This window comes from Aquarana catesbeiana, linkage group LG02 (genome assembly GCF_042186555.1).
Source record: "Aquarana catesbeiana isolate 2022-GZ linkage group LG02, ASM4218655v1, whole genome shotgun sequence".
Taxonomy (NCBI): domain Eukaryota; kingdom Metazoa; phylum Chordata; class Amphibia; order Anura; family Ranidae; genus Aquarana; species Aquarana catesbeiana.
This window is the reverse complement of record NC_133325.1, coordinates 162,328,659-162,339,148: the sequence shown is the minus strand read 5'-3', so window position 1 is coordinate 162,339,148 and position 10,490 is coordinate 162,328,659. Positions and strand designations below refer to the sequence as shown.

The 10,490-nt window shown below is 41.5% G+C and overlaps 1 protein-coding gene across 1 annotated transcript in view; it reads right to left on the bottom strand.

The window, feature by feature from the left end:
• Positions 1 to 10,490, bottom strand: part of TFCP2 (transcription factor CP2) — a 152,881-nt gene that overhangs the window by 94,280 nt on the left and 48,111 nt on the right. Inside the window, exons 4-5 of the mRNA XM_073612490.1 lie at positions 7,295 to 7,400; positions 16 to 122 (exon numbers count right to left, since the gene is read on the bottom strand). Coding sequence (XP_073468591.1) covers positions 16 to 122; positions 7,295 to 7,400 — 213 coding nt within the window. The remainder of the gene's footprint in view (positions 1 to 15; positions 123 to 7,294; positions 7,401 to 10,490) is intronic.

Genomic DNA, 10,490 nt, shown 5'->3' with positions numbered 1-10,490 from the left:
AGCTGAGAGTCTTACTTGGATAAACACAGATGTCCTCTTTGAAGGATCCCAGAGAAATTCTACAGTATTAAGCTGTGTTGGATTTGCTCGCGGGTCAATAATACCCACAGACATTGGAACATCTAGGGTTTAAGAGAAAAAGAAGAGATACTCTGTTATCTAATCAAACAGAAAACATGGTGCAATAATACTGCTATTGTAAAGAAACTTGCGCCAGCACATTGCATACATGAAAGTGAATTATTAGGGCTCTTTCACCACTGATCCGCCCCGTGAACACCCGCTGAGCAGGAAGATGACAGGTCCGTAGCTGCACAGGACCTGTCAGAGCGCCGCTCTCCCCTATGGGGGATTGGATGATGACGGACCGTAGAGTCCGTCGTCACCCGATCCGATAACGGATGGAAAAGTAGGGTTTTCCTCCGTTACACTTTTTCGGATCGGAGCGGGTCGGATGTCAGCGGACGTTCATCCGCTGACATCCCCTATTCCATAGGGATACATGCATGTCCGTTTTTCATCCGAAAACGGAAGGATGAAAAACGGACATATGGATCGTCCGTGTGAAAGAGCCCTTAGTGTTGTGATACAACAGGCCAATTATTAATTTGGCAAAGTATTTAAATACAATTTTATCAGTTTTATTTTGTAACCAGTGCTAACATAAGTGTAAACTTTCATAGGCTCTTTTTAAAACAAAATAAACATTCTATGGGTGCATTTAAAAGGTGCAGTGTTAAAAGAAAAAAAAATAGCATACAGTCGAAATAATTCAGCGGAAAAAAACTGGCAGTTTTTTTTTTTAAACAGAACTTTTTTTTATTTCTTGAACCTACATTGCCAGCTATATGCATGTTATGATGAAGTCTAACATAAAAAGGCAGACCATGTACATATGTTTCTGCATGCTGAATACAGACATTTCTTCAGCATTGACTTTGGTATAGTTTCAATGCGAGTCGATGGACATGACAATCTATTTTCTTTGCACTACAATGTATGTTAGTGTGTTTATCTTATTCACATGATGTAGCTAGATGTCTTGATTACTTATGCCCTACTCTTTCCAAACCTTGCTACTGAATAAACGTTAAAAAAATCAAAACTAAAGCAGTCATATTCGATATTCTTTATTATCAAATAATTCTGGTGTTCTGAGTCCTAGCCAGGATCTATAAGAAGGAGCACAGGCTAAACCTAGTCATGTCCCAGCTTCTGGCTGAGGAATTGAGGGGGAATCATGGTATATTACTGATTAAATGTGTAAAAACGGTTTTCCCATGGGTTGACAATATATACAAAAAGTGTATATCTGGGCACAATAGTAAGAAGAAAAAAAAAAAAAAAAAAAAAAAATCAGTACACCTCTGCAGTGCATGCATTTTTCCTATGCTTTGCCTTTTTTTTTTCGGATTTTTAAAAAGTACAAAAAAAAGTCTGTCAATCTGGCAGAAATCTATGTAACTCCCAAGTTTCTGTTTAAGCTTATAATACAGTGCCTCTACTGCACTGAAATTACAAGATTGCCATCCATGTTTGAGTTTTCTTCTGCTGAACTACACAACACCTCTCTCCACTCATCCCAAAAATATAAAAAGGGATGTGTTCTGTAGTCCAGCAGGAGAGAACTGGACAGAGCTGACACTGGTTGGGATTTCAGTACAGCAAAGGCACAGTATTTTCAGGTTAAACAGGCAGTTGGTAGCACAATTTGACAGGATGGATGAATAGCTAAAGATGTGATGTTGTCACACAGGTCCTGCCCATCTAAAAACGACAACATGCTGGGAGATGCTGGGTGCCATCTTGCTAAGCTGACAGATCTACACTGTGTATATGCAAGATATGAACAGCACCTCCCTTATGCTCCCTTCTTGGGGGACTGGTATTTAGATCCTGCATAGGACATCTTCCTAAGTGCTAAATAAAGTGGGTATAGAAAAGAACGACCCTTTAAAATAATCACATTTTGTTGCTTTGCAGCCTGAAATTAAGACAGACACTTTGTTTTATCCAGCTGTATTTACTCAGTGCAACTTGTAACATCCAAGTAAAACACCAACCTAAAAAAAAAAAAAAAAAAAAAAAAAAAAAGTAATTCCACAGATTTTCAATGTGGTTTAAGTCTGGGCTCTGACTAGGACATGCAAGGGTATTTACCCTTTTCTCCTTCAAACACTGTGTGCTTTGAGTTATGTTATGTTATGTTGGAAGGTAAACCTTCTTCCCATGGACAACTTTCTGGCAGAGGGCAGCAGATTATCCTCTAGGCAGCCTACCTGACCAATTTCCTAATGGCTTTTTCACCTAGTTTGGAGCAATGACCTGATCCAGGGAGGGTCTGTGTTGTACCAAATACATTCCACTTCTCAACAGACTTCACTGTACTTCTAGGCATTGGTGAAGCCTTTGACTTTTTTTTTTTAATCATCTCCTGACTTGTGCCTGTCCACAACTTTATTTCGGAGATCTTTTGGCAGTGCCTTGCCCACCCATAGTTGACTGTTTGCTTCAGCTGCACTACAAGGGACTGAAATGCTCCAGGAAGCTGCTGGGCTAATCAAACTGATCACAGTTGGTAACAGCTGAAAGTCAAATGGCTTTGTGTGACATCGAGAAGGTGTCGGGGCGGGGGGGGGGGGGGCTGAACCTTTTTCCAACTCAGCTATTCTGTTTTTGCATTTTCTTAAAAAAAAAACAAATCTGTGTCTTTCACTTGGATGTTATAAAATTGTACTGATTAAATACAGCAGGAAACAAAAAGTGTCGGCCCTCATTTCAGGCTGCAAAGCAACACAATGCGATTTTAAGGGGGGGGGGGGGGGGGGGGGGGGGGGGTGGGTTGTACACCCACTGTACATATGACAAATGTTGTAGGCCTAAGGAGTTATAGCATGATGTAATCTATTAAATCCAAATGACGATGTCTTTACTATTAAAATGTTTTGCAACTTTTCAAATGCTTCCGTGGTGTCCCCGATGAAACGCATTGGCACTAACCAGAGGGTTACATTAACATTTATTTAACCTATGCATTTGTATTTATTTTAACTTTTTGTATTATCACATTTGTAACTTACAGTATCTCACAAGAGTGAGTACATCCCTCACATTTTTGTAAATATTTTATAATCTCATTTAATGTGACAACACTGAAAAAAATGACACTTTGCTACAATGTAAAGTAGTGATTGTTCAGCTTGTATAACAGTGTAAATTTGCTGTCCCCTCAAAATAAGACACAGCCATTAAAGTCTAAACTGCTGGCAACAAAAGTGTGTACACCCCTAAGTAAAAATGTCCAGTGTCAATATTTTGTGTGGCCACCATTATTTTCCAGCACTGCTTTAACCCTCTTGGGCATAAAGTTTACCAGAGCTTCACAGGTTGCCACTGGAGTCCTCTTCCACTCCTTCATGATGACATCACGGAGCTTCCGTTTGAGGATGCCTCACAAATGCTCAATAGGGTTTAGGTCTGGAGACATGCTTAGCCAGTCCATCACCTTTACCCTCAGCTTCTTTAGCAAGCAGTGGTAGTCTTGGAGGCGAGTTTGGGGTTATGTTGGAATATTGCCCTGCGGCCCAGTCTCCGAAGGGAGGGGATCATTGCTCTGCTTCGGTATGTCAGGCAGCACTCATACAGCCCCAGACCACGACACGCCCCCCCCATCATGCTTGACTTAAGACAAGACACACTTGTCTTTGTACTCCTCACCTGGTTCACACCACACACGCTTGACACCATCTAAACCAGCCTTTCTCAACCTTTTCAAAACAGAGTAACCCTTGAAATAGTTCTCCGGTCTCAGGGAACCCCTGCTAAAAATTATAACTCATAATACATTAGTGTAATGGTCAGTGGGAAGAATGGTCCTTACACTTGTGGTCATTGGGAAGAATTACCTCCTTACAAATAGCTAAAAAGATCAATGGTGTCAGTGGGAACTTATCGGAGAGGCATAAATTGCCCAATGCTAGAGGAACTCCTAGCAACCTCTGGAGGAACCCTGGTTGAGAATCACTGATCTAAACCAAATAAGTTCATCTTGGTCTCATCAGACCACAGGACATGGTTCCAGTAATCCATGTCCTTAGTCTGCTTGTCTTCAGCAAACTGTTTGCGGGCTTTGTGCATCATCTTTAGAAGAGGCTTCCTTCTTGGACGACAGCCATGCCGACCAACTAGATGCAGCTTGCGGCATATGGTCTGAGCACTGACAGGCTGACCACCCACCCCTTCAACCTCTGCAGCAATGCTGGCAGCACTCAGTGTCTATTTCCCAAAGACAACTTCTGGATAGGAAGCTGAGCAGATGCACTCAACTTCTTTGGTCGACCATGGCGAGGCCTGTTCTGAGTGGAACCTGTCCTGTTAAACTGCTGTATGGTCTTGGCCACCATGCTGCAGCTCAGTTTCAGGGTCTTGGCATCTTCTTATAGCCTATGCCATCTTTACGAAGATCAACAATTCTTTTTTTCAATTCTATGTAACAATTTTTTTTCAGATCCTCAGAGAGTTCTTTGCCGTGACGTGCCATGTTGAACTTCCAGTGACCAGTATGGGAGAGAGATAACACGATAACACCAAATTTAACACACCTGCTCCCCATTCAAACCTGAGACCTTATAACACTGAGCCACCTGACACTGGGGAGAGAAAATGGCTAATTGGACCCAATTTTGACATTTTCACTTAGGGGGTGTACTTACTTTTGTTGCCAGCGGTTTAGACATGAATGGCTGTGTGTTGAGTTATTTTGAGGGGACAGCAAATTTACACTGTTATACAAGCTGTACACTCGCTACTTTACATTGTAGCAAAGTGTAATTTTGTCAGTGTTGTCACATGAAAAGATAAAAATATTTACAAAAATGTGAGGGGTGTACTCACTTTTGTGAGATACTGTATGTGTGGTGATTATGTATTTCACTGTCTGTTTTAACGGATTGAATAAATATTTTACTAAAAATTGTGTTAGTTTGACTATGATGCCTCTAAAGGCCCCTAATCCTGGAAGAAAATATTCCTTTTGTCTTGGTAATATCTGGGATGTGGCATTGTACACACCCCCTGAGATGCGTTTTTTTTTTTTTTTTTTTTATATATGAATAGACATTTGTATGCGTCTCAGCATATTGTGAGTGTTACTCCTTTTTATTCTATTAACCACTTCAGCTCCGGAAAGTTTTACCCCTTCCTGACCAGGCCATTTTTTGTGATACGGCACTGCGTTACTTTAACTGACAATTGCGCGGTTGTGCGACACTAGCAAAAATAAAATTGATGACTTTTTCCCACAAATAGAGCTTTCTTTTGGTGGCATTTGATCACCTTTACTCTTTTTTTTTTTTGCATTATAAAAAGGAAAGAAAAAAAAAAAAAAAAAATCACAATAAGCGTATATTGAGTGGTTTGCGCAAAAGTTATAGCATCTACAAACTATGGGATATTTTTATGGAATTTTTTTTTTTTTTACTAGTAAATGGCACCGTTCAGCAATTTTTAGCCAGACTGCAACATTGCGGCAGACAGATCAGAAACCTGACTCTTTTTGGGGACCAGTGACACTAACAGTGATCAGTGCTAAAAAACAAATGCACTGTTCCTGTACTAATGACACTGGCATGGAAGGGCTAAGTGTGTTCCCTATGAGTGCTAACTGTGGGGGATGTGCTTTCACTAAAGGAAAACACAGATCCGCATTTCTGCTTGGCAGAAACACAGGATCTCCATTTTCCTCTCTGGCAGACCGCCGTTCTGCCTCGCCTCAGAACGATCCCGGGTGGCCGGCATCCGCTGGACCCGCTGTGTCTAATTACAGCGGGAATGAGGCTCCGGCGGTGTGCGCTCCGGAGTTGAAGAAGAAAGTCACTTACAGGTACGTGATTTTGCGCATAAGGGTCGCCCTGCAGCAGTAAAATTTGAGGTGGTCCTTAAGCGGTTAAAAAGTCACTGGCAGTATTAAACTATTGGATCTTTTTTGCAGTTATCTGAGTTTTTTCTTCCTTTTTTATGTAAGAGCTGCACCTTGATTTTTTTTTTTTTTTTTTTTAGGGGTCCACCACATCAGGTGAGGTGACACCTGATTGAGCAACATGGGTGACACACTTTGGTGGCAGTCCATGGTGGTGGTGTTCTCTTTTAGACACATCTAATTGGAGGATATACAAGACGGTTGTCACTTTTTAGATTTCTACTTACAACCTAATTGGATGATGCATGGGATTGTTAATGTTTTTTTAACTTTTTTTCTGCACATGATTTTTTGAGGATAGTGCAACTTCTCAGTAGCAGAGAGGCTGCTTACCTTCACAGGGCTGGACAACAGCTGTATAGGGAAATATATGGTGGCTGTGAAGACACTTTACGGATGATTTTGGCCAGAAGTAGCTGTCTGCAGATAATGGGATATACAGCACTATACATTTATATTAGAGAAGGAGGAAGAAGATGCAAAATAAAATGTCTGCATAAGTGCACACAATTTATTTTGTTTATTTGACTGATATCTTGGCCATTCCAGGGAATTAAAAAGTAGATCTTCCAAAAAGTCTGCTTTACTCACCCCTACCCCCTTTCTCAAGAGCAACCTGCTTAAAAGTGATTTTGAGCACCCAACTCTCCCAAGAGGCACAGAGACAAAACCTGCACCTTCACATCGGAAGCCATGCTTGGGAGGGTGGTGGGGAGCTCTTGGTAAAGCAGACTTTCCATTTCAACAAGGTCTGTGCCTGGGGTCATAGTCTTGCTGGAAGACAAATCTTCCTAGACTCAGGTTTAATTCAGACTTTCCTACAGTAATACCCTGTATTTTGCTGTATTCATTCTACCCTCAAACTTTTCAGGGCCTGACATTGACATTATACAGTATTCAGCTTACACAAACAGCATTTTGGGTGATAGCTCAATTTTGTCTCATCATACTACAGAATCCTATTAAAGCTGACCTAAACCTTCCACCTACCTTCTGGTAAGCTGTAGGTGACATACCATGTAAGATTTAGTTACCCATGGCTGTCTTGGCCACGTACATAAATCAGCAACTGGTGAAGCACCCAGGTAACAAGTTGTTGTACGCATAGTCTCTTCAATCTCAGCCATGGAGGCCTATTAAGCCTTCAGAGTAGTCATAGGCTTTTCATTAGTATCTTGCTAACTGTACTCCAAGTGTTATTTGGTGATGTGGAAAAAAAAAAAAAACAATGTCCACAAAGTTGCTACAGTTTACCAATCAGCTTCTTTCAGACACATGGCACACAGCTTCATACACATGCATGGCCTTTCTTATTACCAATGTCAAGTATTCTGTCTCCAGGCCTGTTCCACCTCCAGCCTTCCAGCTGCTGGTGCTCTGTGTACTGCAGACGCCGGTCATGGAACACCACCCGAAAGATGCTCTGTAGGCAGAACAATTATTAATCCAGATGAATATTGCCACAACAAATGTCCTATGCTAAGCTATGAGATCTGCAGCCACTGTGGAACAAGCCATCCTTTCATTTCACAAAGAAAGCACTAAAGTTGTTCAAGTCAGCTCTCAGCAGCCCAGCTCTCCCTTCCCACAGCACCTGCTCTGTGTTACATCTGATTACATTGGAGGTGGAGACACTGTTGGGAGGAGAGAGCAGGGTGAGTTGAGCTGCAGAGAAAATGGCTTTACTGCTGTAAAATATGAGAATTTCTTCAAAGTCTCTGCAGCTACAGAAGTCTTTACTGCTTGTTGATGAATTTTACATTTTGATAGTGTACAAAGTTTGCCTTAATATCTCAAACCAAACAGCATATTCCATATACAGTGGGGATGGAAAGTATTCAGACCCCCTTACATTTTTCACTCTTTCTTATATTGCAGCCATTGCTATTTAAGTTCATTTTTTTTCCTCATTAAAATGTACACACAGCGCCCCATATAAAAACACAGAATTGTCGACATTTTTGCAGATTTATTAAAAAAGAAAAACTGAAATATCACATGATCCTAAGTATTCAGACCCTTTGCTCAGTATTTAGTAGAAGCACCCTTTTGATCTTAAACAGTCATGAGTCTTTTTGAGGAAGATGCAACAAGTTTATCACACCTGGATTTGGGGATCCTCTGCCATTCCTCCTTACAGATCCTCTCCAGTTCTGTCAGGTTGGATGGTAAACGTTGGTGGACAGCCATTTTTAGGTCTCTCCAGAGATGCTCAATTGGGTTTAAGTCAGGGCTCTGGCTGGGCCATTCAAGAACAGTCACGGGGTTGTTGTGAAGCCACTCCTTCGTTATTTTAGCTGTGTGCTTAGGGTCATTGTCTTGTTGGAAGGTAAACCTTCGGCCCAGTCTGAGGTCCTGAGCACTCTGGAGAAGGTTTTCGTCCAGGATATCCCTGTACTTGGCCGCATTCATCTTTCCCTCGATTGCAACCAGTCGTCCTGTCCCTGCAGCTGAAAAATACCCCCACAGCATGATGCTGCCACCACCATGCTTCACTGTTGGGACTGTATTGGACAGGTGATGACCAGTGCCTGGTTTTCTCCACACATACTGCCTAAAATTAAGGCCAAAAGGTTCTATCTTGGTCTCATCAGACCAGAGAATCTTATTTCTCACCATCTTGGAGTCCTGCAGGTGTTTTTTTTTAGCAAACTCCATGCGGGCTTTCATGCGTCTTGCACTGAGGAGAGGCTTCCGTCGGGCCACTCTGCCATAAAGCCCTAACTGGTGGAGGGCTGCAGTGATGGTTGACTTTCTACAACTTTCTCCCATCTCCCGACTGCATCTCTGGCGCTCAGCCACAGTGATCTTTGGGTTCTTATTTACCTCTCTCACCAAGGCTCTTCTCCTCAGTTAGCTCAGTTTGGCCGGACAGCCAGCTCTAGGAAGGGTTCTGGTCGTCCCAAATGTCTTCCATTTAAGGATTATGGAGGCCACTGTGCTCTTAGGAAACTTAAGTGCAGCAGATTTTTTTTTTGTAACCTTGGCCAGATCTGTGCCTTGCCACAATTCTGTCTGAGCTCTTCAGGCAGTTCATTTGACCTCATGATTCTCATTTGCTCTGACATGTACTGTGAGCTGTAAGGTCTTACATAGACATAAACACAGCTGGACTCAAATGAAGGTGTAGAGCCATCTCAAGGATGATCAGAAGAAATGGACAGCACCTGAGACTTGAGCTCAGACTAAAAGCAACGGTCCGAAAATGAGGCCCTAAAGACCTGAATCCTTACCCACAGTAGCTCCCCCCCCCCTTTTGTTTGTTTTTTTTTTTTTCCCCCCCCCCTTCATCCTAACTGCCGTTTCCCTCCTACCTATACTGATTCTTACTTTTCTAGTTTCACTATTTTGCTTCTTTCCTTTCTCTCGTGCTCCTGTGATTCCACAGCTGCACTCGCTTATTATTAGTAAATAAAATGAGTGGAGAAGGCCACATGGGAGTAATGTACTGAACAATTTCATGTTGAGGGCTGGGCATATTGTTGTCTCTCCAACTATTTCCTTTCCTCTTCATTATTGTACTGCTTCTTATAAGTTCTGTACACATTGAAATGATGTTTATTCTATGTCAAAGGTCCATGGACCTCTCCCTTTGATTAAATAAAAAATTTGTAAAAAAGAAATGGACAGCACCTGAATTAAATATATGAGTGTCACAGCAAAGGGTCCGAATACTTAGAACCATGTGATATTTTAGTTTTTCTTTTTTAATAAATCTGTAAAAATGTCAACAATTCTGTGTTTTTCTGTCAATATGGGGTGCTTTGTGTACATTAATGAGGAAAAAAAATGAACTTAAATGATTTTAGCAAATGGCTGCAATATAACAGAGTGAAAAATTTAAGGGGGTCTGAATACTTTCCTACCCCACTGTATACACAGTAAAACTTATGGTGGTGGCAGCAGGGGGTTTTACACAACCACCAGGAGTGTAATAAAGTTATAGTGAAGGTGTGTGTGTGTGTGTGTGTGTGTGTGTGTGTGTGTGTGTGTGTGTGTGTGTGTGTGTGTGTGTGTGTGTGTGTGTGTGTGTGTTTAAGTTGCTCCTAACCCCCCCCAAAAACTATTTTGAAGGCCCCAAGTGTACAAACGTAAAGCACACCGTTGGGCGTGCATATGTACAAAAGCGATGCTTGTAATACACGTTATACCACGCATGCCGAGTAAGAGCAATATTTCTAGGCCCGTTATTCATGATCAACTCGAAACTGATGATTTGTGTGGACTATTAAAAGTGTTGCCTTTGGAAAATATAGGGTACCAAAGTTGGTGGTTTTCTGGGCATGCATAAAATTCTAAGTTTGGCACATTGGGTATCTATTCACTCAGCATAACCATAGAATTTTTATTTGATCAAAAACTGAGTAACATATTGGAATTGTGCTGGTTAAAATGAACTTAATTTTTTTTAACAGAACAAACTGTTGTGCAAATATTGTATGCGACATAAAAAAATTGGAAATAAAAAAGGGTTTCCGCGCTCACGGACTAATCGGACTGCAGCCTCCCCTTA